This window comes from Giraffa tippelskirchi, chromosome 5 (genome assembly GCF_054371585.1).
Source record: "Giraffa tippelskirchi isolate mGirTip1 chromosome 5, T2T-mGirTip1v1.2.pri, whole genome shotgun sequence".
In the NCBI taxonomy this organism is placed as follows: domain Eukaryota; kingdom Metazoa; phylum Chordata; class Mammalia; order Artiodactyla; family Giraffidae; genus Giraffa; species Giraffa tippelskirchi.
In genome coordinates this window covers 97,352,193-97,378,379 of record NC_137279.1, presented here as the reverse complement: position 1 = coordinate 97,378,379, position 26,187 = coordinate 97,352,193, and the positions used below count along the sequence as shown (strand labels likewise).

The 26,187-nt window shown below is 54.2% G+C and overlaps 1 protein-coding gene across 9 annotated transcripts; it reads right to left on the bottom strand.

Annotated features, from left to right (window-relative positions):
- Nucleotides 1-85: 85 nt before the first annotated feature.
- On the bottom strand, nucleotides 86-24,930 carry RORC (RAR related orphan receptor C). Of its 9 annotated transcripts, none has more exons than XM_081490863.1 (11): nucleotides 24,833-24,930; nucleotides 22,150-22,179; nucleotides 10,308-10,397; nucleotides 9,884-10,025; nucleotides 8,108-8,620; nucleotides 7,646-7,767; nucleotides 6,686-6,818; nucleotides 6,414-6,521; nucleotides 6,128-6,238; nucleotides 4,593-4,702; nucleotides 86-1,592 (listed from the first exon to the last, which is right to left on the bottom strand). In XM_081490863.1, the coding sequence occupies exons 4-11, from the start codon at nucleotides 9,894-9,896 to the stop codon at nucleotides 1,431-1,433; spliced, it is 1,272 nt and encodes a 423-aa protein (XP_081346989.1). In that variant the 5' UTR covers nucleotides 9,897-10,025; nucleotides 10,308-10,397; nucleotides 22,150-22,179; nucleotides 24,833-24,930; the 3' UTR covers nucleotides 86-1,430. The 9 variants fall into 9 exon arrangements, with proteins under 9 accessions (XP_081346989.1, XP_081346983.1, XP_081346988.1 ...); XM_081490857.1 differs by having other exon boundaries at nucleotides 10,312-10,397; XM_081490862.1 differs by having other exon boundaries at nucleotides 24,857-24,930.
- Nucleotides 24,931-26,187: the final 1,257 nt, after the last annotated feature.

The following is a 26,187-nucleotide window of genomic DNA, read 5'->3' as shown; positions in this document are numbered from 1 at the left end:
CCTGGGTCCTCATGCAGAAATGAGATTTTAGAGCAGCACTAGGATAACCTTCATTAAGGCTCCTCCCACCTGACACACACACCTCTTGCCTTTGAAAACATTTTATAAAGAATGGTACAGGTTGGGGTTTATGTTTACACTCCCCTGAGAGGGAAAAAAACAAAAAAGAAAAAAATCAAACCTCCTGACCACCTGCTGTTTCCCTCCAAGGAGGGCACGCAGCTGTTTATAAAACCAAGAGAAGTTCTTGGGCAAGATCACAGTCTTCTCCACCTTGCTGGACCCAGCGGTATCCACATAGAGAGTGCTGGAATTGCATCTGCTTCCTTTCTCATAACAAGAGCAGGGCTGCAGGGTGGGGAGCAGACAACTAGTACTCCAAGGGTATGTCCTTGGCCCTGAGACTGATCAGTGCCCAGCTATCTCTTCTTTTAGGATTTCTGGCAACCAAAGACAGCTGAGGCTGGCATAGAGTTTGGGCCACCCCTGGCCTAAGACTGGTGAACTGGGGCACTGGGTGAAATGTTCTGGGGTCCCTCAGGATTGGGACTCTTTCCTGGGGCCACTAAGTTTCTCTGAGCTGTGATCTCAAGGAAGACAGAGATTGTGTCAGATTAAATGTGTCTATAGAGCTGCATGACTGCAGGTTGAGTGTGTGAGTATGTTTCACCTGTCTGTGGATGTGTGTCTCTGATCAGATTTGGGTAACCCCTAAAGTCTATTTTTAAAGTGCACATAAGAAGTCTGAGTTCTGTCTGTCTGTGATGTTCTTGGTCTTCATCATACCCTATCCTTATATGCAAATCCCATAAAATTATCATCCCCAGCCTCTCCCTTACTCCCATCCCATCCTTACCCTTCACATATCCAGTTGTTGTTTTTTTAAGAGTGCCTAACCATTTCCTTGCTGAGCTGGGAGGAAGGGGGAAGGCAGAAAACCTAGTGATGCAGATTCATGTTATATACAGGTCCTTCTGGGCTCCGGCCGCCAGTCTCCAAGCTTGCTGCACCTCCCCAGCCAAAGCCCCCAGGGAAATGCAATGAGGTATTTCAAAGTCCTATTCTTAGCTTCTGAGTCCAGAGTTGCGTTCCATTCATCCAGGGTGTCCTGGAACTCCCTATTGTCCTGAGGATACCTAGGTCCTCCGAGAGGTCCTTGTATCCCACCCCAGGCCTCCCAGAAGCTGGGGATGACAGAGCATGGGAAAAGAGCCTGGACAAAGCTGAGGCTGGGGACGGAGTCCCTCCATCCCAACCCTCTGGCTCTTGGCCTGCTGCCAGGCAGGCCGGTGGGCTTAAACCCAGTCTCAGCGTTTGTTCACCCATCCCCCCAAACAGAGACCACCCTCCAGGGGCCACAGGAAAGGAAAAGACCAAGGGAAAGGTGAGCCAGCAGGCTGTAGGAAAGGGAACGGAGTCCCTCCTCCAGGTCACTTGGACAGTCCCTCGGGTGACTCGATTTCAGTGCTGAAGAGTTCCTTGTAGAGTGGAGGGAAAGCAGCTTGGACCACGATAGGGTGGAGATGCTGGAAGGTTTGCAGCTTTTCCACATGCTGGCTACACAGGCTCCGCAGCTTCCCCTTAGGTGGCAGCTGGAAGTGGGTTCATGAGGAAGGAGGGTGAGTACTGCAGCTCTGTCCCCAGGTCAGAGAAGTCCTCCCATCCTTCCTGGGCTGGGATAACCCTCTGTACTCTCTCCCTGCACACTCAGCACTTGTGAGTGTGGGTCAGCCAGATCCCATTGGTAGGGGTAGGTCTGTATTCAAGGAACTGGAGGCACGTGAGAACTGCAGTGAGACAGGAACATGTTTTCTGGCTGAACCCCCCAAACGGTGTTCCTGCTACTCCTTAAATGAGCCCTGTTCAGGACTCTCTAACTCACTCTCTTATGCTTTTTTAAAAAATGTTTTTGCCACGCCATGTGGCATGTGGGATCTTAATTCCCTGACCAGGGATCGAACCCATGCCCTCTGCACTGGAAGCATGAAGTCTTAATCGCTGGACCACCAGGGAAGTCCCCATGCTTTTATAATAGTGAAAGTCTGTGACTCTCTGTTACATACTGTTAGGTGCCTGTTTGCCTTTGTTGATGCTGTTCCCCTTACCTGGAATGCCTTTTCAATTCTTCTGTGCCTGGCTAATTCTTACTCACCTTCAGTGTTACCTCCTCTAGGACTATTTCCCTGGACTAAAGGTCCCTTCCTTTGGGCTTCCCTCTGTGTAGCACTTAAATCCCATTTTAGGAAAATGATCCAATTTGTCTATCTTTCCAGCCGTGATTTAAGCTCCTTGAGTCTCTCTCCCTCCCTCTCCTCCCCCACTCTCTATATCCTCTGTACCTATCATACTGCTTGCACACGGCAAATGCTCAATAACTGTTTCTTTGGACTAAGCAATTTCCAAACAGATACCCAACACTGCAAATAATAAACCAACATTGCCAGCACTCAGCCAGTGGAGGGGAATGAAAAAGGCCCAGAGATCCATGAGGAGACAGAGGCAGAGAGACCTCACCAGAGAAAGACTGAGAAAACCATTTATCTTCTGCAGTTTCCTGTATCACCAAGTGAGGCTTGAAAGCACCTCTCACCAGCCACCATCCCTTTCTCCCCAGGTTAGTTATCTAGGAAAGGGACAGTCAGGGAAGAGCAGGCAGGGTGGGATCCCTTGATACCTCTTGAATTCATCCTCTTTTCATTCCTGCTTTATCTTGCATTTGTTTGGGCTATTGCAACAGCTTCATTCATTCATTCTTTCATTCATTCTCATTATATGTGTTGAGAACCTTTTGGCTAGGCACTGTGATGGGCTGTGGTGATGCATCGGTGAATAAAACAAAATCTCTACCTTTATTAAATGTATATTCTAGTGAGGGAGCCAGAAAATAAATATATATTAGAAAACTTCTTCAAAAAAACAATAAAGGAGACTGATGGATAGAAAGCTTTTTGGATGGGGTGGTCTGGGAAAACCTCTCCAGGATAAAGGGATGGAGCAGGTTGCTTGGAAAACTAGGGGAAGAAGCATCCAGCCACCTGGAACAGCAGGTGCAAAAGCCCTGAGAAGCAACTTGATGTGTTCAAGGAATAGCAAGGAGGCCGGTGCTGCTGGAATGGGTGACTGAGAGGGCAATGGAAGGAGAGGAGGTGAGCAAAGAAGTTGGGGGTCATGTCATGAGGCCAGTTGGCCACGACACAGACTCTGGATTTGACTCTCAGCTTGATGGCAGCTATAGGAGAAGTGAGGACAGTGCTGTGTGGCTGCAGTAGGACAGACATGGTGGAGCACGGGTCCAGCTGGAGGCCTCTCTAATGGTCCTAGTGAACACTGACAGCAAGAGGGTGACGGTGGGGAGGTGATGTATTCTGAAGGTGGATTTCATCAGATTTGCTTTCCAACTGCTCTCCCAGGTTCTCCTCCTGAACTATTCTACCAGACTTGAGGTTTATGTAGGGCAGAGACTGTCATTTAAGTCATTTCTGTATTCTCAGCACCCAGTACAGTGCCTGGCACACAGCAAGGGTCCATTGCTTGAACCATTCCATAAATGGTCCTCTTACATTGGTTCCAAATTAAATTGCCTAAAAAATAGCTCTGATGATATCATTCCTCTAGCCTTTGGTGCTCTCCATTGTCTGGAAATAAAGTCTTAATTCTTTAATATGGCATTGAAAGTCCTCTCTGATTTGCTCCCTGACCTAATTTTTAAGCTTGTCTTCTGCTACTTTCCTGCCCCCATCAATCTATCGCAGCTTCCGATCTTACATGTAGTCAAAATGTTCCATGAACTATTCTCCATATACACATTATATGCCTCCTTATTTTTGGTCATATTGTTCCCTAAGCCTGGAATGCCTACACCACCCCTCAATGCCTGTTAAAATAAATATTTCATGGCCTAGTTTAAATGCCACCTTCACTAGGAAGCATTTATGATCCTCTCCTTTTGCCCTCAAGTTATTTTCAATCCCTATTCCATGCTGTCACATTTCCCCAATATTTCTTATTGTAGTTATATATCAGGGGCACACAGATGCTGTAGAAAGAGCCCCGGGACTTGCATTTATCACTCACGATTGTGTAAACCTGAACAAGTCATTTAGGTTTCCTTATCACTACAGGGAGATTTTAACATCTCTCTTACTGACTGAGTTGTCACAAAGATGAGTATATCTGGGAAAGCACGTTGTTAATCACATTATTATTTTATCCCATATCACATCCTATTCTGCGTTAGAGTCATTGGTATACAAATCTCTTCTTCACAGCAGGTTAAAAACTCTTGGTGGGGGTAAGGACAGCATCTCTGTATCTTTCCACTCACAGTACAAGCAGGTGCTGGTAACAGTGGCTCTATTAAACTGAATTGTTCCCTGGAGGTCCCTCCCAGTTTCAGGCTCCCTAACTTTTCATCTGTACCCACACAGAAGTGACTGCTCAGTCCCCGTGTCCTGTGCTGTTGCAAGCTCTCTCGTACAACTTAGCTCTCAGGTGCTTCCTCCTCTGGACCCTCAGACCCTGGTCCTCTCAAACCCTGAGGTCACAGATCTGGCACCAGGCCTGACCTCCTCTGTCCCAGGGACTGCTCCTACCTTTGCCAGGATGCCTTGGCGATGAGTCTTGCAGAGATGATGATGAAAGGCCAGCTCCAGATTGCACTGCAGCTGTTCTACTTTCCTTTTCTCTTGGAGCCCTGGCCGGTCTGAAGGAGGGGATGGGACCACAGCAAAAACAAGAAAGAACATGGACGTTAACTTCCTCCAAAGGGTGTGTCATTTTGGACATCTGTGCTGAACAGAGATCTTCTTAGCTGAGTGAGAGACAGTGTAGGGGGTGTGGGTGTGTGTTGTTTTGGAGTTGGTAAGCTGTGGGGCCTTGGTTAGCTCTCTATAAGGAAAACTGGGGAGAGATGAAAGAGATGAGACATTCTGATCTCCCAGTTCCAGGCTGCCTTCTCCCTGGTACCTGATATTTCACATAGTTAATTCAGTGCTCTCCACTAAAACTCTGCTGTGGGGAAGAAAAGATCTCCCCCTTCACCCCGACTTGGCAAGGATGGCCCCAGAGAGGAGATGGGCCTTGTGTAGCCACCTAGGTCAGCACTGGGGCTTCTGCAGCAGTCTGTGGCTAACTTCAAGAGACAAACCACCTTTTGTCCTGACTCCATAAAATAACCAGAAGTCATCTTTTCAGTCTTTATTTCCAGTTCAAGGGTCTCTACTCATTGGCAGAGCCAGTGGATAACTTGGTCTACAAACTCAAGTTAGTAGCACAACCCACTTCCCCAGGTTCTCGGAATCCTTAGCATTCAGTGGGCTCACCCAGCCCACTCCATTCTGTGGAGTGGACATCCAGAGTCCTGCCCTGATGGCAGGTAGCCTTTTGTTTTTATTTTTGCCTCTGTCCTAGGGATCTTAGTTTGCCCACCAGGGGCTGAACCCACACCCTCAGCAGTGAAAGCATGGAGTCCTAACCACTGGGCTGCCAGGGAATTCCAGATGGCGTGTTGTCTTAAAATGAGTTCACACAGAGCAGCGATTCTCAAGCTTGGTGGCACATTACAATAACCTACGAGAGGCTGTGAAAAATTCTGGTGTTCTGGCTGCACCTGAGATCCGTGACGTCAGAGTCACAGCACTCATTTTTTAAAGCTCCGCGGGTGATTCCCGTGTGGACCCACAGTGGAATCCCTGGCAGGGACTCACATGCAGCCTAACTGCTCTCGGGGAAGCGGCTCACTTCCTCTCTTCCTCATGTCTCCCCACTTCTCCAGCCCCACCTGCGCTTCTCTCTTCCCTCTCTCAGGCTCCTCTGGATCTTTATTTTGACTCATCTTATTTTACAGCAACATTGGGTGGGCTTATTCTGCTTTATAAAGCACCTTCGCAGATTTAACCACAGCGAAGGTCCACACCCTTCAGTATCCGTCATGCCCCCTCCAGGGGATCTTCCCGACCCAGGGATGGAAACCCACATGTCTTATGTCTCCTGCATTGGCGGGTGGATTCTTTTCCACTAGCACCACCTGTGAAGGCTGTTTGAGCACAGCACACAAGGTCCAGACTCTTCAGTACCTTTCGTGCCCCCACCGCCTGACTGTCCTTTGCCCAAGCCCAGTGACACTCACTGGCATTGATGAGGACGAGGGCTGTGTAGAGGGCGATCTCGTCCTCTGAAAAGCGCAAGGCACTCAGGGAGCGGGAGAAGTCAAAGATGGAGCTGATGAGTTCACTGCAGCCTGGGAGGGTGGAAGTGAAACAGTGAGCAAAGTGGGTGAGGCCACGAGGACACCCGCCCCCTTGGTCTGTGGAGCAGAGCGGGCAGTCTGTCCTGAAAAGAGGGCGCCCTGGGTCTGGAAGCCTCAGATAGGGTTGGCATCGGACTCCTCTTGCTCATTTCCCCCTGCCCCTCACCCAAGGCTCGGAACAGCTCCACGCCACCGTATTTGCCTTCAAAAAAGACTGTGTCGTTGTCAGCGTTGTAGGCCCGGCACATCCTGACCAGCACCACTTCCATGGCTCCTGGGGAGCGGGGAGAAATGCAGCCGCATTGTCACACAGAGCCAGGAATCTGTCTCTGTCCCCCTTGAGTGTCCTGGTTCCCTTAAGGCACCTCCCTCCACACAGCCCCGCCCATTCCACACTGGTCCCCACTGCCCCGCGGCCCGCCCACTCTCCCTGGGCACCTGCTTTGAGTAGCACGATCTGGTCGTTCTGGCAGAGTTCCATAAAGCCCGGGAGCCTCTTAGCAAACTCCACCACATACTGAATGGCCTCGGTGAGTCGGTGGGCACAGCGTCCCCACATCTCCCACATCGACTGCAGAGGAGGAGGGAGGTCCCACTGGAGCTGTCTTTTAGGACCCCCGGGACCCCACTGAGGCCCTGGACACCCAGACAAAACTGCAAGTACCCCCTACATTCTCAGCACTTGTGTTTTTAGCCTATTCTTAGCACAATGCACTTTGGGGCCCGATGGATCTAAATTTGCCTTTGGCTCCACTACTTTGTGACGTGGAGTATGTCTATGAACTCCTCTGTGCTCAGTTTCTCAGTCCATTAAAAACAGGAATGGCAACCTCATAGGGTGGTTGTTGTAAGGGTCAAGGATAATTTATGTAAAGTGTTCAGCACAGTGCCTGGCAAAGAAAGAGTGTTGAAACAGATGCTAATGAGGAGTCTGACTATTGTTGATAGAGGAGGAGGAAGGAGAGTATACTAAGGTCTGTACTTCTAGGTCTGGTTGGTGAAGGACATAGGATGCGTGTGCGTGTGTGTGTTAGTGGTGTTTGACTTTTTGCGACCCCATGGACTACAGCCCTCCAAGGTTCTTCTGTCCATGGGATCAAAAATACTGGAGTAGATTGCCTTCTCCAGGGGATCTTTCTGATGCAGGGATTGAACCCAGGTCTCCCACATTGCAAGCAAATTCTTTACCGATGAAGACCAGGTAAAACAACCATAGGCAGGAGCTAAGGAGAAGCTCTCACCCATCTTCTAGGGTGCATACTTAAAAGCGGGTACACACTGTGCCTCTCTGTGATACCCTGCCTTGCCCCAGCCCACTCATGTGTGCAGGTTGCTATCTCTGGACTCCCTGGGTAGTGGCGGGAGTCCTTCCTCCCCGGCGCGGTGTCCTGGCCTCACCTTCCTCTGGTAGCCAGCCACCTCCTCTCGGGAGAAGATGTTGGAGCGCTGACGGAGCAGGTCCTCCAGCCGCAGCTGACACGTCTCCCGGTAGGACTTGCAAACGTTCTGCACTAGGTGCTCTGGGGCCAGGGGAGGAAGGCAGAGGTTCGATCTCAGCCAGCTCCTACCTTTTGCATACCAAGGGCGCTCCTCTGCCTGGCCTAGCCCTGCCCTGCCTCCTCCCAGACCCTTGTGTATGTTTGGTTTACATGGGATGCTGACTAGGGCCCCCCCACCCCATTTTTTTGCTGGACTGCACAGTATCTAGGATCTTAGTTCCCTGACCAGGGATAGAACCCATGTCCCTGTAGTGAAAATGTGGACTCTTAACCACTGGATCACCACGGAAGTCCCACAGGGCCCCTTTCTTGGAAGCTCCTCCCTCATCTTTCTACGCTCTCCGCCTCCCCAGCTGCTTACCAATCTCCGTCAGGGAAGCATAAGGCACCTCTGGGGTGCTGCGGAAACTGGGGGTGAAGTAGCTGTCCAGGCCCCTTCCTGGCTCCCCAAGCCCAGGACGCCTGGGGTCCTCAAAGTGAAGTCCACACCTGTCCGCGGCCAGTTGGCTGCCTGTGCCATAGAAGTTCTCTCTGCCCTCAGCCTTGCCCCGCTCAGGGCTGTGTTCCAAGTGGTATGAGGCCCCATTGAGCCCGGCCTTGGCCAGGCTGTTGGAGTAGGAGGGCCCACAGCCTGGAGCTCTCAGGAGACTGGGGGGACAGGCTGAGGCCTCTGGTAGGTCAGGCGAGGAGCCTAGGGGTAGCTGCCCGTCCGGGAGCCCCAAGGTGCAGGCGAGGGGGTCTGCTCCTTGGGCTCCCATGGGAGGGGTCTTGGCCGCTTGTTCCCGTTGCTGCTGTTGCCGCTGCTGCAGCTGTTTCTGCACCTCTGCATGCAGGCTGTCCCTTTGCTTCTTGGACATGCGGCCGAACTTGACAGCTGAAAGAGGTCGGGGGATCAGGAGTTTGGAGGCAGGAGGACACGGTACAGGGCAGAGTCAATAGGCATTGTGATCATTACAGGATTAACTTGCTGCTCCTTGAAGAGCTCACTCCAAGCAGAGTTCTCCTGCCTTCCAGGAGAGCAGAGCCTGCCTTCCAGGCATTTCTGTTCAAGACCCACCTCCCCCACTCCTGTCTGCTTCTGGGCTCTGTCCAGCCCAGATGTATCAGCAGACGTATCAGTCTTCTGAGCAAACTCTCCCTGCTTGAAACCAGCTTTGACTAAGTGGCAGAATTGAGCAATGAGTCTGGGCTGAGGAGCCCGGCCTCCTGCTATGGGGCTGGGGATAGCTGAGGAGGGAGCCTCAAGCTGTATCGGGGTCACCTCGCCCATCTAGGAGGGTCGGAGGAAGAGGAGAGCCGAGAACACAGGTCTCCCTGTGGTCAGGCCTGCAGGCTCCCTGGTGACCTAGATACTCACCACAGCCCAACCCAGGCTCCGCGGCTTGTTTCTGAACATCCTCTTCTGCTCTCTCTTTCCTGCCTTTTCACTCACCCCACCACCCCTCCCAGGTGTGGGGGCACAGCCCCTCACCCCACCTGCCCCTTTGCAACCCTGCGTATTTCCTTTCACTTTGTTATTTTGGGCGCTGAAAAGTGCTGACAGGCTCCTTCTGGCTCCCCATCACCTCATGCCTCCCCCAGCCCCACCCTGGGCTCCTTCTGTGGTGTTGGAGGGGGGAGCAGTTTGGGGGCTGCAAGGGGGCAGTGGCTGAGAAAGATGGAGAAAGGCACCAGGAACAGCCGCCTCGCCAACCTCAGCCTTCCGGGCTGTTCTCAGGGTGACTCTGGTCCCATTCATAGTCACAGCCCTTTGTCCCAAGCTGGGGATAGGGATACGGGGAGCCAGGTGGAGTTGGAGCAATGGGGCAGCTAGGGAAAGATGTGGACTGTGGATGGGGATGGGATCTGGGCTGGAGGGGAGTTGGGTGAGGAGAGTCCCTCCTGAGGAAGGGGAAAAGGGTCTAGGAGTTTGAGAAAACAAGGATTGTTGTTGCAGAGGCTGAAGCTGGAGACTGTGAAGACCTTTGATGAAGGCAGCATGCCCACCCCCACGTTGGACAGTGGAAGAGACCAGGGCCTGCCAGAGGGAAGGATGGAGGGTGGAGCCCCGGAAAGCTGTTTAACCCCTGTCTGGTGCAGTAGGTCAGGCCGCTGCTCTGGCAACTGAAGCCCTGGGGGGCTGCCCACTTGGCCTCACCATCTCGGGACATGCCCAGGGCCAGGCATTTCTGCAGGCGGCAGTGCTGGCATCGGTTGCGGCTTGTGCGGTCAATGGGGCAGTTCTGCTGACGGGTGCAGGAGTAGGCCACATTGCACTGCTGGCTCCGGCGGAAGAAGCCCTGAGGAAGGCAGGTGAAGACCATGGCTGCTGATCCTGGCCAGGCCTAGGTCAGTCTGAGGGCCTCCATATCGTAGGACCACTCAGTTTTCTCTCCTCCATTATAATCTGTCCTGCAGTCACTTCCCTAGTTGAAGACAAGGCCCTCCAGTGCACAGGGCTCTCCAGGCAAGGCGCCACTGGGCAGCTCCCTAGCTGTCTCAGGAGACCAGCCCGGCAGGCAGTACGAAGGCTGCTGAGCCCCCTCTCCTATCCTCTGAAGAGACTGTGTATGAGCGAGCACTCACCTTGCACCCCTCACAGGTGATAACCCCGTAGTGGATCCCAGATGACTTGTCCCCACAGATTTTGCAAGGAATCACTTCAATTTGTGCTGGAAGAAGAAAAGAGCAGAGGTCAGCCTGGGAGCCTTCAGTGCATCCTACCCCAGCACCTGGGAGGTAGATACAGGGATGTGGTGTGTCCTCTGCTGCCCTATCCCAGTCCATCTTGTTTTATCTCTCTTGTAAGATGGAAGACCGGGCTTCCCTGGTGGCTCAGTGGTAAAGAACCCACCTGCCAAGCAGGAGACGTGGGTTCAATCCCTGGGTCAGGAAGATCCCCTGGACATGAAAATGGCAACCCACTCCGGTATTCTTACCTGGAGAATCCCATGGACAGAGGAGCCTGGCGGGCTACATACAGTCCATGGGGTCGCAAAGAGTGGGACAGGACTTAGTGACTGAACAACAACAATAATATGGAAGAAGGAGTGAATGCCAAATGCCACTCAGCAAAGGATCTGTGGAGGCTGTTTTAGTTTTGCGGAGCGGCTGGGGTTGTATCAGTTCTATGGGGGCAGAGAAAGCAGCTGCAGAGAGGCCACCTGCTCAGCCCTTCAAGATGAAAAGCTCTAGTTGCCTCCCTCCCGCCTGGGGACCTAGGAGTCCTCACTACTTCACAACACCTGCTTCCCGCCCAGGGGGCTTCCTCTGAGCTGCCCTCCCCCTGCTGGGGCTTGGCCCCCAGGGCAGAAGAGTGTGGGGCCTGGTGGGAAGATGTGGTGCACCAGGCGGGAGGGACCTGGGGGCCAGGTAGAGCTGCCTGCCATCCTCAGCCGGGAAGGCTCAGGGAGGGGCTGTGTAGAGACAGGGGCCAAGAAGACAGGGTCACAAGGTGGGGCCCAGAGAGGGTAGAGAGGAGCCAGATGGAGCCCAGGAAAGTGGGGTCAGCAAGCCAGCTCTTCTGGATGTCTGAGAGCCAGGGAGTGGATCAAACAGAGCTCCCAGGTTCCTGGCCCAGAGCAGAGGGTGGCTCTCTGTATGGATACTTATGTGTGCGTACGCGGGCCTCTGTCTCCATCTGTGTGAGCCCAAATCATGAATGTTAACGCTGGCTGTGACTAGAGACCATCAGATCATTCAGACCTCTTTTTTTCCCCTTTACAGAGGAAGGAATAGGCCAGATAAGATCAGATGGTTGGCCCAGGTTCACACAGCTAGCTTACTCAGGAGCTGGGTCTATATCCTAGTTCCCCATAGCTTTCCATTCTGCTGATCCATGTCTGTGATTTCAGGGGCACACACATCGGTGGGCATGTTGCCTGTTTGAAGGGGTGCTCGTGTGTGCATGTGTGTGTGTGTGTGTACATGAAAGGTATATGTGATTCATGAGCCAACAGGCATAGCTGCTTGAGCCAGTGTGTACACGTGCATATTTGTGTGTTAGTGTTTGTTCACTGGCTGCCAGGACCCTCCCCCTCTCCCACTAAGCTCATTGTAACCTACTTCCCTGGTGCCTTCGCTGTGGTTGGTTACTGGCCGCAGGTTCGTTTCTACTTTGCCCCATCCTTTTCAATGCCCACAGCTCCCTGCTAAGTTTCAGGGATGAGCCGCTGGCCTCCCCACCAGCCAATCTTTGGAGGCACTGGGCAGGGATGGGTTCCTTTTCAGGCTTTTTAATCACTTCTAAGGGCATGCACCTCTCTCCTCTGCCGTTGCTGACCTGCTGCCTCCCCTCTGGGGTAGAATGCCTGGGATGGAGCAGGACGTAAAAGTGGTCTAGGACCGCAGCCCCTCCTCATCTCTGATTCCAAGGGTCAGAGGAAGCAGCAGCCCGCCTACAGGGTAAATCCACAGTCCTGTGAACTATCTTCTGGCCTAGGCAGGGACTCTGGTTGTGGCGTAGGGCCTGCTGATGTGAGGTGGGGAGGGTGACCATGGCTTGCCCACTACTCCCCCAAGTATTGTTTTTGTCACCCTTAAACCATCATCCCCTCAGGCTAGCCTAGACCTGAGTCAGAGTTAGCAGCTGCCTCTCATGGGGGACAGGGTGTCTGAAATCCCTCCGTTAGAACTCGAGTCTCTCCTAACCCCCAGTCCCACTAGCCTGCCCAGCACCCACCCAATAGGCTGTTCTGATCATCTAGGACAGATGGCAAGAGAGCTTTCAGACTCTTTCCAGTAAATTAAGAGCAGATGGGAATGAGTGGAGGGAAGAGAGAACAGGGGAGGACTGGATACTAGAAAAGGGGCAGAGGATGCAGGGATACCCGCCCATCTTAGCCACTAGATTCTCTAGGTCTCGGTGCCCTTGTCAGTAAAATCAGGGTAAGCACAGCCTTCATTGCCAGTGCAGGGGGTGACAGGCGTTAGCATAGGGGGGTACATGGAATCACCTGAGGAAAGTACCTTGCAGCTGTAAACACTGTGTGCTGGCTGCCATTGAGCACAGCGGTGGAAACAGAACCCAGAAGGCATTTGAGGCCCAAGAGAAGTGCTTGTCTCCTGTGGAGTCAGCTCTTGCCTCTCCCCCACACATTTCCCCTCCAGCATTGTGGGATCTCACTCCTCAGTGGCCCTAAGCCCGGAGAGGGCAGAAACCATCATGGGTCACCCAAAAAGTAAGTGGGAGGGAGACTAGGCCAAGCCACAGTGGGAACTTGGGCTCCAGCCCAGTGCTCAACCACAGGCCTCCCTGCCTCTTCCCTTCTCCAAGAGCCACATCCGTGTGCGTGTATGCGCTGACCACACGGGTGACCCAGACACGTCTCTCGGCCCCACCGCCTGACCCACTGTTGGTCCTAGCCCCAGGAACCTCACAACAGTGTCACCGAGACCTTGCCCTTTTCATAGGACAATGTGGCCAGCCCCAGGCCACCTTCACAAATACCCGTGTTTGGGGGAGACCAGAGTTTGGACCCCAGCCACCAGGCCAGCCAATCATAGTCCCACACTCCCCAGCCACAGTCCGAGACAGAGGTACAGAGTGAGACAGGCACACAGGGTCAGGGGTTTTGGGCTAGACCCTCCAGCCTCTCAGCTAGAGAGACCAAGAGGTTCGGGACCAGGAGACAACAGAGGTAGATACAAAGATGGAGAGAGAGCCCTGGAAACACAGAAAAAACCCACACTCATGTCCTGGCCCCATGCCCAAGCCCTGGCCCTGTCAGCACTGTCAGGCCCTCTTATTCTACTACTCCCTCCTGGCCCTGCCACCTGTACCCTGGCCATGCCATCTACCCAAAACCTCAAAGAGAAAGTACCGATGTGACTTGTGGAGGAGGGGCGGGGAGAGGACGGGAAGGGGACTGGCAGAGGTGGCGGTGGGGTGAGCTGGAGCTGAAAAACACCTTGAATACCTCACCTTTGCAACCTCCCCTCATGAGCCCTGTCCCTGAAGCAGCAGCTGGTGGGAACCCAGATTGGGGAGGGGAGCTGAGTAATCACAGGATTACTCAAGCTGTTTCCCAGGAGCCTGGCCTGCCAGGAACTTACCATCTAAGGGCCTAACAGTGCCAGGAACTAGAACTAAGCAGAGGTCAGGAGCCTCGAGGTCAACCCCTGCAGCATGGCTCCCACAGCAGCCCTCACTCTGTCTGCCCTCACCTGCTGCTTCAGGAAGATCTGTGTAGCTCACTGTGGTTCCTCTCCCAGGGCCCATTAAAGGAAACCCTTCAATTCCAAGGAGGGAGACGACGTCCCCCGTACACATGATACCTCCTGAAACCACCTAGTGACTGCATGACCCTATACCTCTGAGTTGCCAACAAGATCCCCTAGGGAGCTAGTTAAGATGCAGGTCCCTACTCAGGAAGTTGGAGGGCCCCAGGTTCTGCATTTGAACAAGCTCTTGGTTGGTGCCCAAGCTGGCTGGTCCTCACCCTACATTTCTGAGTAGCAAGAATGTAGTCCCTCTTCCTGCTTCTGCCTCTTCCTGAGGCATAAGGGTGGGGCTGGTGGTCTCCTTCCCAGCTCACTCTTTTATCTGCCAACCGGTGTGAATTCTAAAACTTCATTCCAGCACAGTACTAGGAAAAGAAAATGAATCTCTTCCGGACTGCTTTAAGGATTGAAGGATCCCCAGGGAGCCTCCTCTGAGCACCTCCTATGTGGGGAAATACGGTAGAGACAAAGTAGGCTGTCCCCCTCCCTCCAGCCTCCTCTAATCTCACCCTTCTCACAGCTGCAAGATTCATTGATAGCGCTCTTTGAATGCATCCTGAGCTTGGCCCTGTGCCACCTTAGAAAGCCAGCCCTGGGCCCTGTCCAGGTGCCCTACGCCACAGAGAGGAAGTGGTAGGAGCAAAGGAGGGGCTGCAACCCAGGGGGATCTTTCCCCTCAAACCCCAGAACCACCTCAGCTCTGGCAGAGAAAGATGCAGCAGAGGCACCCTGAGGTCCTCATCTTCCCCTGGTGCTCTATCTGCCCAAGGCTAGGCTTTTCCTCTCTCCTCTCTCTCTTTTTCTCCAAAGAACATTGATTAAGGATGATGATGACAAGTGGCATCTTCCCAGGTGGCAGAGTGGTCAAGAATCCACCTGCCAATGCAGGAGACACAAGAGACGTGGGCTCGATCCCTGGGTCAGGAAGATCCCCTGGAGAAGGAAATGGCAACCTACTCCAGTATTTTTGATCCCATGGACAGAAAAGCCTGGAGGCTACCCACCCCAGTATTCTTGCCTGGGAAGTTCCATGGACAGTGGAGCCTGGCAGGCAACAGTTTATGGGGTCGCAGAGTCAGACATGACTGAGCAGCTGAGCACACACAAGGATGATAGACATAAGCATTGGCTGAATTCTTACTCTGTGCCAGGCTTTACGTACATTTTTCATTTAATGACCACAATAATCCCGTGAAGTAGGTACTATTTGTATTGTCCTCATTTTAAGAATGAGAAAACTGAGTCCAGGGGAAAGTGGCTTGACTAAGGTTCCACAAGCTTGCTGGTCCTCACCAGAAGTGGGAGATCTGGCATGTAAGCCCAGGTCTCTGTAACCTGAGAGCCAGTGTCCCCAACCATTGAGCATTTCAATCTAGAAGGATGAGACAGCCAAATGCACTAGGCAGATTGTGGGTGGGGGCATGTTTACCAGCTTCAGCGGAAGTGCGAAGTGAAGGGGATGGGCTAGGACCAGAATTCAGGGAGGACACCCATGGAACTAAAGCCGGGCCTCATGTCTAGTCTAAAGATCCAGCGAGTCATTATTCCCTCTGTCCCATACCTTCTCCTGTGGTGTCAGCCCCCTCCTTCCTTTAACCATGGTTTGCCCACCCCAGCAGAGCTCCTGACTTAGGACTCCTCGAAGGACCACAGCTCCCCTGGCGTGTGGTTTGGCTTTCAGGTCAGGCATGCTGGCAGGCCTCTTTGCAGAAACCAGTGAGTGAGTGAGTGAGAAAGAGGACTGTATCTCTTTTCTTAGCTCAGGGGCCCTCACCCCACAGCTCCAACTCAGTCCCTCTCCCCACAGAGACCACACCTCCGGCTAGGGGATCCCTGTGTACCCCAGCCCGTCACCAGCCTCCCTCCTTTCTCAGCTCTCAGTTCCCGCAGCTTCTGCAAAGCTGGAAACCACGGCGGTGGGCTCCCCGCCGCAAAGAGCAGGAGGGGGAGGGAAGGGTGGGGGTCAGAACAGAAGCTGCTGTACCTGGTGAACGCTCCTGCCTGCCCTTGGTGAAAATTTTCTGCTGATACACCCAGGTCCCAGAGCTGAGAAAGCAGTGAAGCTAAAACTCAGGTGGGCGAGGGAGAGTCTGGGGTTTTGAAAAGCTACGAAAGACAGCCAGCCACCTGAAACCCCCCTCCTGGTGCCCCCGCCACCCCCGCAGTCTGGGACAGGAGAAAGGAGGGGAAACAAAAGAATTTAGTGAAAACAACCAGGGGATGGGGGGAGGGGATGAATCACCAGGAGGAAGCAGTAAGGAGCAGGAGCCCAGACGCACCGCCAGTGGCCTTCCCGAGGCTCGAGTCTCCTTTCCAGAGGGCCTCTGCTGCTGTGGGAGGCCAGGGCACCCAGAAAGACCCAAGCTCTGGCCCCGAGCCCCTGCCCTGCTGCCGTCACCCCTCCTAGATGGACATCTCCATCCTTTCTGAGCCTGGAGTCCCAGGGAGGGGGCAGCTGGAGGAGTGGAGATTAGATCTCAGAAAGGACTAGTCATTGGAGGAGACCCCAGGGCTGCCTCTCTAGGAGAGCTCTCAGCATGGGAAAGTCCCTGTTCCCCATCTGAATCAGGGGACAGAGGCACGGGAGGGGGAGGGAGCCCCTGGGAGGGGCAGCCACACCAATACCCATGTTTCATGGTAATGGGACAGGCTGGGGTGCTCCCAACTTCTAGAGCCCTGAGCTGGAGGTGTTTGGGAGTCCTGTTAGAAATGGGCAGAGAGAAAAAGCCAAAGGTGCAACAGCGATTCAAGGAAGGAGGGGGCGCTTTGTATGGCTCTGAGCTCTCTGGGTGAGGTCTGTGGCACGCTGGGACTTGGACTTCTTTCTGGTTCACAGGTCCTCCTCATCATGACCAGACTTGAGAAAGATCAGGGCACAACAAAGACGAGAAAGCAACCTCATAGCCCTTGCCCTCCCACCTCCCCATCCAAGCCTAATGCCAGGGCCTTATGTCCGTTGGCTCCTCTCCAGCCATGCCCCGGAGTGAGCTGACGGGGCCACCCTTCCTCTGGCTGGCTGGGGAGTTCTTCTGGCTAATGGATGTTTCCTCTCTACTCAGCAGCAGGTCATGATGGCAGAGTCCCTATCATTCTTTCGGAACTTCTATAAATTCCGTCCCTCCCAATACTGATCAATACTCAGTGTCTCCCCTCTCCTGCCCACCTCTTTTCTCTCTGTCACCCCCTGTGTCTGTGTGCCTTTCCATCTTCTGCACTTCAGTCCTGTCTCAGGCTACACGTTTTAATGTTTTGGCTCTCCTGGCATTTCTCCAGTTGTAGCTCTATCTAGACATCACTCTCTTCCCATGTGTTCCATAGATCTTCTGTCATTTGAGTTTGGCCTCTGCATCTCTCTTTATTTCTTGGTCTGGTTTCTTTCTTCTTCTTCTTCTTCTTCTTCTTTTTTTTTTAATTTATTTGGCTGCACTGGGTCTTAGTTGCAGCATGCAGAATCTTTTATTTTCAACGTGTGGGATCTAGTTCCCCTACCAGGGATCAAACCTGGGCCCCCTGCATTGGGGAGTCCTAGCCACTGGACCACCAGGGAAGTCCCATTGGTCTGTTTTCTGTTCCTTGTGTGTCTGGACCTTGGTCTTTGTGTGGATCACAGTTCCAAGACCCCAGTGCTCTGCCCGCCCCAGAGAAGGTCAGAGAACATGGTGGTAGCTGGTACTCACGAGGGACTATGAGGTACCCAGAGATGTCCAAGTGAGAAGGACCGGTGGCACCAATCCCAGATCAGAGGAGACCCCTCTCCAGCCTACCAGCTTGGTGGGGGTTGGGTTTGTTATGTAGAGCTGCTCTGTTCAGTGTCTCCCCTGTTCAGTCCTGGGCTCTCCTGCCCTCCTGCCAGGCTCTGAAGCACATCTGACCTTTGCTTCCCAAGGTGAATTTGCTGATTTGAGACCATTTCTGGGAAGACTAACCTTTGCTAACCTTTCCTGCTAACCTTTGCTGCTACTGGGAAGAAGCTAGAAGGGAAACTGAAGTTTGGGTCTCCTCACCCCTCCTGACTGCCCCAGCTCGTACACCTGCACTCTGAGTCTCCATCCCAAGTGTGGAAGTAAAGCTCTTTCCTTTCCTTGGCCACCTCTCTGTGTCTCCTCTGAGTTTCCTCCACTACCCTGGGGGATGCTTTACTTGGAGACCACCGCTCTCTTCTTGGTCAGAACAGGAGCTTCTCCAAAGTTAGTTTTGTTTTTAAATTCACCTTACTGTTTTGTTTTTTTTTAAACAAGAGACAGGGGCCCAATGACTTGCCTAAGGACAAGGCTAGTCAGTGACAGAGGTGGCCTCAGAACCTGGTCTTTAGACTCAGCCCATGGGGTTTTCCAGTACACAATATGGACTCTCTTTTGTGGGTTGTGGGAAGACCCCCAGTTGAGGCTGGGGGTGCCTCATGCCTCAGGCCACAGGGGTCCAGGGCTTCCTTTTTCGTCCTTCACCCTGTGCTCTGGGAGGTTCTCTGGCTCTCCACATGAGGGCGATTTGCCCACCCCTGCTCTGCTAGAAGGCACAGGGACCCCAGACATCTGCCCACCAGCTGTGGGCCCATGGCTTTGGGCCAGGAAGCCAGTAAAGTTGAAGGCTTTTTGCTCTCATCTCTACTGCCTGATCCTACTCATCAAACAGGCATCTGAACCTGGGATGAGGGGTCTCTCTCTCATACACCCACACACCACACCCACACCCACACCCACACCCACGGCACCCTGGCTAGATTCCACTTGGTCGTCATGATCCTGCAGTGGGCAGGGAGTGTGATGGCTCAGAGGCCTTGAGGCTGGGGTTCTGACCCCCTCTGCCAGCTTCCCTCTCTTTACCCTCGCCGACCCACTGCTTCAGGGCACAGCGGCTCCTCCGGCCTCCTTTCTCACCCTGCCCACAGGTAGTTTGGAGGCGTGGAGGGAAACACTGCAGTGGGTGCCGGGACAGAGAGTTTGGGCTGCCTGTTAATTACCAGCCTCCACCTACTACAGCTGTGTGATCTAGGGGTGAAGCACTGGGCCCCTCTGGGTCTCAGTCTTTTTTTGTAAAACAAGGCATGGGGCACCTCACCTACCCTGGGAGATCCTTGCCAGAGCCCATGACAGAGGAGTTCCTCAATAGTCCCTTTACTGCGACTGCTCTAAGAGAACCGAACGAGACTCCACAACTACTCCACCCAACAGATCCTAGCCTTGACCAGGACACACCCTGCCAGGGAAGAGCACTCGGCTTTTGCCCACACTGTTCCCTCCTTTTCAGAAGGCCCGGGAATGATGATGGGCCCCAGGCTTCCCCGCTCCCAGGAGGCCCATTCACTTACTTCTCATGACTGAGTCCTGGGCTTTGCCGCCTGGGCTCCCTGTCCTTCTCAGCCGGGGTGGTCCAGGGATGGGGCGCAGCTGACAACAGGGTTGGGGGCCAGGCCCTCTTGGCAGAGCCTCAGTCCGCAGCTCTGCACCTAGCTCTCCCCCAGTGCTTCTGGGCCGGGGGGTTTAAGATCTGCACCACACAGGTGGCCGAGTGACAAACCCCCCCAACTCCACCCCCCCACCCCCCTTGGGGTGCAGCGGGTAGGATGACAGGCGCCCCATGTGGCCAATCTGGGCCTGGGGCAGAGTGTGAGGGGCGGGGCAGCCAATCGCAGGGGGCGTTGGAAAATTCCAAAACCACAGGCGACAGCCACACGCGTAAAAGCTGTTTCCACCCGCCAGGGTAGTTCTGGCTGGGGAGCCGGAATGGAGCTCACAAGAGCCTGGGGCCAGGTCCTTACTACCCCTCCCCCCGAGGATCCCCGAGAGCCTGACCCTCTTTGCCAGGTGACTCCAGGGACGGGGCTATTTCTAGAGGTAAGTCACAGAATGTCTGCCTGGGGCCACCTGCGACCCTATGGACTGCCAACAGCCGTGCTCAGTGAGATGCAGTCTGGGAGGCTGCCCACCACCCACCACGCTCATGCCCTCCCTGCAGACACGGTGCATGCCCTGGGCGAGGGCATAAGTGATTATAGTAGCAGTAATAACCATCAGACAAATGCCACTATCTGTAGGAGGGATTAGTCGGTCAGAAATTTCCTCAGGAGCAAAACTGCTGAGCTTGGAATGAAGATGATGTTAATAATAATGCTTAACCATGTGCCAGAAATGGTTCTTAAGGCTTTATGTGGGTGATCTAATCCTCACAAAAAACTTTATATTGTAGGTACCATTATCCCTACTTCAAAGATGAGGACAGTGAGACACAGAGAGGTTAAGTAACTTGCCAGAGGCCACACAGCTAGCAAAGTGGTGGAATCAGGATTCAAAATCAGGGTGTTTGACCCCAGATTACACTTGAGAAATGGGAAGCTTTCTCTGGTTCAGCTCTGCTTAGGAGGGTCTTCTGCTGTGTGAGTCTCTGTAGAGTTTCTTGTCTTGGAGTCCTTCTCTGGGGTCCATCAACCTCAGAGGTCCTCTTAGCCTCATATCTGCTCTGTGGGCACCTCAGACTCAGGGTTCCCTCTTCAGGACCCCTTAGTAATCAGGTGCCCCTCTCAGTCTGGGAGTCCCTCTTGGGCTTCTCCCTTCCTGGGGCTGTCTCGGAGCTCCCTTTTATGACTGTCTCCACTCCAGAGCCCACTTTTCAGAGTCTCTGGGCCTGGGGGAGGCTTTAATCTTTCCCGGATTCTCTGGGCCAAACCTCCTAAGAGGTCTCTGATCTTGCCGGGACTCTAATGGCGCCTGGCACAGGCCTTTCCCCGCTGGCCTTCCTTGGGCACTTAGGAGCTGGCAGTGGGTTGGTAGAGGGGCTCTCAGCTCATGTTCTCCTGAGGACCCTCAGGGGTGGGGGTGGGGTGGAGGTATGGTTGCACAGGGCCAGTGGGTTGGAAGGGGATGAAGGGGTGTGGTCCTGGCCGAGGTTTCTGTGGTAAGGGGTTGAGGGTAGGAATGGCGTTTAGCCTCTTCCAGTTCCAGATGCTCCGAAAGTCCCCCTTCTCCCCCCCACCCACATATGGTCCCTGGCCCCCACCTCCCCCAGCTCACCCGCGTCACTCCTTGACCCGCTTTCCTCCCAGGGCCCTGCTCAGCATTTCCGTGGGGCCCTGTGGCTAGGGGCAGGCGAGGCACTGATCAGGATTGTGCTGAGCAAAGCAACCCCCCACTCAGAAGGATGTAGCCTCCTGGTGGGCCCCCAGCCTCTATCTGACCAGCTCAGGGAGGAGGGTGATGCTTGGGCCCTCTGAGATCTTTCTGCTTGGAACAGGGAGCTCTAGGCGATGATGGCAGCAGAAAGAGCTGCCGTGAGCTCTCAGGAAGACCTGGTAGGCAGTCCAAGGGAGGGCCATGGAGAAAGGCAGGTGACCTTTCATGTCCTGGAGTGGTCCTCCTCAGTTCAAGGATTCTGAGAAGGCATCCTGGGGCTGGAAGGGCATGTTGATGGGACCTGAGCTTTGAGACCAAGGTGCAATGGGTGCATTTTCTGGGGGTGTAGCCTTTCTTATGAACTAGGAGGATAGATCTGATGTGTTGAGAGTTCCTGAGAGAAGGTGTTCCTTGCTAGTATCCATTGGTAAGTCCTTCCTGAGCTCTAATCCCTTCCTCACATGTTGCAGACTCAGTCTTTCAATGCCCCCAGGACCCAGAGTGTTTCTCTCCATGTGTTTCCTACCAAGATGAAGGCTTTCCTGTTCTCCTGCTCTTCACAGGCTGGCCCCAGGCTTGTTCATGCCTCGGGATGTGTTAACCACAGAAATGCACAGCAAACCTGACTCTGCCACCACAAAGCCTGGTGCAGGCTCCCTGAGTCCCTGAGGCCACCCTGCCTCAGAATCTCCCTGCCTGACCTAGCGATCTCTGCCACTGCCCCTCCCCTACTGCCCCCACCCCCACCCCTGCCATCTCCTGTGCCTCTGTCCAGCAGTTCCTTCTCCTTCCTGTGGCTCCCTTTCACTGTCCTCTCCTTACTTTGCGATGTTCCCTCGCACTTTTCAGGCTTCACCCTTATCTCCTCCCTTTGCCCCCAATCTTGAGGTTTCATCACTCTTCCTCCTCATCTCCCCATCTCCCTGGTTTTTCAGCTCCACCTCCCTTCAGGCCTGGCCACCTCTGCCTGGTTGCTCCAGCTCTGTGCATGCAAGACAAGTGCCTTGCTTTTACATGGACCTCCTAGCGCCCTTGCTGAATTCTTTGCCATCTCTCCACACCCTAGCACCAGTTCCTGCCCCGATCCTCTACTCACAGGTGTGGGTCTTCTTTGCAGCCAGCAGCTCTGTAAGGAGAAGAGAGGGGGTCAGGGCCAAACGTTGAGGACCATGGAGGATCAAGAGATTCTCCCCAATGCTCAGGCCCTCGTTCCCACCCCAATCCTTCCTGGAAGAACCTGGCATCTGAGGAGAAGGTGGGACCACCTCCACTGCACTGCTCTCTTCACTCTGCCCTACAGTCATGCGAAGCCTCTTCAAATGCTGAAACGTGCCAGGCTCCTCACCAGTCTGGGACTTCCCCACATTATTCTTTCTGCCTGGAAGGCCCTTCCCTGGCCCCTCCTCAATCTAGACAACTTTTCATCCCCCAAGTTCCCAATCAAGTCTTTTCCTCAGAGAAGCCCTCCTGCCCTTGTGCTGACACACTCAGCACCAGCAGTTGATTTCCTGGCACCCATCACATCATCTCACTGCTATAATTGTTCATGATCTAAGAACAGGGAGCTTTCCTGCTAGACAGTAAGCTCTATGGGGGCAGGGACTGTGTCTGTCTTGTTCATATTATTTTGTAGTGCCTGCCCCTTAGAGATACACAGTAAATACTCTGCTGGCTGCACAAATACTCTGCTCAGTCGTGTTCAACTCTGCAACCCTACTACTGTAGCCTGCCAGACTCCTCCGTCCATGGGATTTTCCTGGCAAGAATATTGGAGTGTGTTGTCATTTCTTCCTCCAGGGGAATCTTCCTGACTCAGGGATCAAACCTGCATCTCCTACATTGTCAGGAGAATTCTTTACCACTGAGCCAAGCGGCCAGAGTTAAAACTCTTGGTTGCTTATTTGTGCCCGCAAGCAGCTGGGAATTTCGAGGTGTAGGGGTTGAGGGTAGGGTAGTGAGGATGTTAGAAGGAAGAAGGGAGAGCTGCAAGCACAGACACCCCCACCATACACACTGCCTCCTGCAGGCTCTGGCTCCACTGGCCCCTCAGCCTGCAGAGGAAGGAATGCCTCATGCTGTGTGTGGCTGGTCCAGGTGAAGAGAAGGCTGTAGGGAGCATAGGTGGGTTGATGTGGGAGGGAGGCAGGGAGGCACAGACCTCCAGAGGGGCAGCTGCTGAGGGGGAAGCCTTAGCTAGCACCTGGTTGGAGCAGGGAAGAGCATGTCATTCATTCATATGGTTAACTTTTATTGAACACCTATCAAAGGAGTCCCTGTGAAGAAGCTTCCCCTGCCAGACCTTACTGCATTTTGTACATCCACACAGCAGCTTCTCACAGAGCACAAGGCCAGTCTCTCATTTCAGTAAACGCTGCAGGCCTGCCTTAAGCCCCTTATATTTTCCCTGACCTCTGACTCTGCTCTCCTGTTACTTTTTCCTTCTACTTGCCCAGTGGGCTTCCCTGGTGACTCAGATGGGAAAGAATCCGGGAGACCTGCAATGCGGGAGACATGGGTTGGATCCCTGGGTTGGGAATATCCCCTGGAGGAGGGAACGGCTACCTACTCTAGTATTCTTGCCTGGAGAATCCCCATGGAAGAGGAGCCTGGCGGGCTACAGTTTATGGGGTCGCAAAGAGTCAGACACCACCGAGCGACTAAGCACAGCACTTGTCCAATGCTCAGCATCTTTCCCTTCTGCCCACCCTCCCAGCTCACACACTGTCCCTCTGCCCAGGAGATGCCCCCTACAAGCCAGTTCCTCCACTGGACTGGGTGGGAGTGATGGACTTGAAGGTCTGGGCTCAGCTGGGGTGGGGTAGGGTTGGGGGAGGACTGCGCAGAGAGGGGGTGGCTCCATCCGGCCCCTCCCGCCTGCCACCAATCCTGCCTGGCCCCACCCAGCTTCCTCCCTGACGTGGCACCCTCTCTCTAGCCTCTAGCCTTGAACCTCATAGCAGGCCTGGGGTAGGGGAGCTCACCTTGCTTGCCCCGGCAGTGGAGTTCTTCCTCCACCAGGTGGCCCCACCACTTTTTACCTCAGAGCTCTCACCTGACCTAGCATGTGGCCATGGGATCCCACTGAGCGGTCTCTGAGTTAGACCCTTCGTTGGGCCAAGGACTGCGTGACTCTCCACACCCCCTCCGCCCCCCATCCCCGCTACCCCTGGCCGAGTGTCCCACATTTTCTGCAGAAATGAAACTGCATCCTCCACCCCCCACCCTGAGCCAGTGGGGAGCAAAGTGCTGGGGGTGGGCGTGGGCAGCGGACAGGGTTCTATTGCTTTCTCCCCTGACCTTTGTCATCTTTAGAGGCAGGACGGCTTCCTCTGTTGCTGAATGAACAGAAAGTGGAGTGGTCGGCCTCTTACTGCTGCCTGGGGTCCCAGCCAGATGAGCAGTGTCCGCCCCTCCTCCCAGGGGGCGCTGTCACTTGAAACCACACCCTGCCCACATGCTGGCCCTTCCTCCCTCCAGCCTCCCTGACTCTGTTCTCTCCTCTCCTCCCCCAGCCCACTTGTCTCTTCCTTCTTTCCCCTTTCTTTCCCCTCCGTGTGCTTCCTGCTTCTCCCTCCTCCTGTTTCTCTCCTGTCTGGTCCCCAGCCCTTCCTTCCATGTCTCCTTCAGTCTCTATCAAGACCTGTCCTGTCTCACCGGCCTACCCTCCCCTGCCAACCCATCTTTCTCTCCTTCTCGCTTCTCTTGCCCCAACCCTCTCACGTCCCGACCAGCCTCTTCCCATCTCTCCTCTGCACCTCCTGGGAGCCCCTTCCACCTGCCTGTAAGGCTGCAGGGCCTCTTACCCTGTGAGGCTCGGTGGTGTCTCTGTGGGGCCCTGTCCATGGGGCAACTCCCTTGGTGCCGTCCTTGCTGCCCTGGCTGCCCAGGAGGGCAGGGAGCAGGGCCCAGGGGAGGGAAGAGGGCGGAGGGAGGGAGCACCTGGCCCAAGAGCAGGCAGGGGAAAGGAGTGGCTGACAGAGCGTCCCGGCATCAGGAGGGGACACAGGGAGAGATGGGAGGAACAGAGTCTGGGGCCTTGAGGAGAGACAGGATAGGTGACGGGAAGGGCACTGGCCTTTCTGCATCACCTACTGTGTGCTGGGCCCTTTGCCAGTCATTTTCTGTAAATCCATGATTTTCTCCAATCCTCCCAATGTCCATCATGGAGCAAGCATAGCTGCTTCAGATAACTATGTGATGCTCCTAAGCTAGATGATGCTCGAAGATAGTCACAACTTGCCCAAGGATTGTACAAGGACAGTAAGTGGTTGAGTTGTGCTTTGAACCCAGGTCTTTGTGACTCTAGAATCATGTGCTTTCTGTTTGACCAAAACTTGAGTGCTCAGTCACTCAGTCATGTCTGACTTTTTGCAACCCCACTGACTTCAGCCTGCCAGTCTCCGCTGTCACTGGGATTTTCTTGGGAAGAATACTGGAGTGGATTGCCATTTCCTCCTCCAGGGGATCTTCCTAACCCAGGGATCCAACCTGTGTCTCATGCATTAGCAGGTGGATTCTTTACCACTGAGCCACCAAGACAGGTGATTGGTAAAGGGGAGGTGGGAAGGGGAGAGATGAAGATGGGATGGCTTATTTGGGGGATGGTGCCTCTTCTACAGGGTGAGGTTGGGTTCATCCCAGCAGTTCTTGGTTTCCTTGAGGCCTCTGCCTGCTTATCCTCTGCACTATGCTGACCTTCTCTAGAACTCCCCAGCTCCCTGATGCCTTCACAGCCTCCTGGTCTGCTGGGTGCTGGGGGGCAGTCCTGGAGTGTGTACTGAGGCAGAGGAGCAATGGGGAGAGGAGCGTAGAGGAGACATGCTACACTGCCCTAGTTGCAGGAAGGAGACCCCCCCACCCGCCCAGTCTGGTAGCCCCCACGGAGGAAGGGCTCTGGGGAGGCCACAGGATACAGCTTTTGAGGGTCCTGGGTGCCACTGATAGCCTGCACAGCCTTGGCCCAGAGTTTGATTAGCTGGGCCTGGCTCTCCTGGTTACCCAACAGGCCGGCTGGCCAGGGGCCAGGCTGCAGTGGGGAGGCTCCCTGGCACCTCCTCCTGCTCTCACTCCCAGCTGGTAAACAGCAGAGCAGGAGCCAGACACGCCTCAGCCTCGTGACTGCGGCCCACTCCCC

Coding starts and splice junctions, on each gene's coding strand:
- RORC (XM_081490857.1), bottom strand. CDS start 24,896: ATGGACAGGGCCCCACAGAGACACCACCGAGCCTCACAGGGTAAGAGG. Junction 10,398..22,149: donor TGCAAAGAAGACCCACACCT/GTGAGTAGAGGA, acceptor TTCTTCTTCCAG/CACAAATTGAAGTGATTCCT. Junction 10,026..10,311: donor TCACCTGTGAGGGGTGCAAG/GTGAGTGCTCGC, acceptor TGCCTTCCTCAG/GGCTTCTTCCGCCGGAGCCA.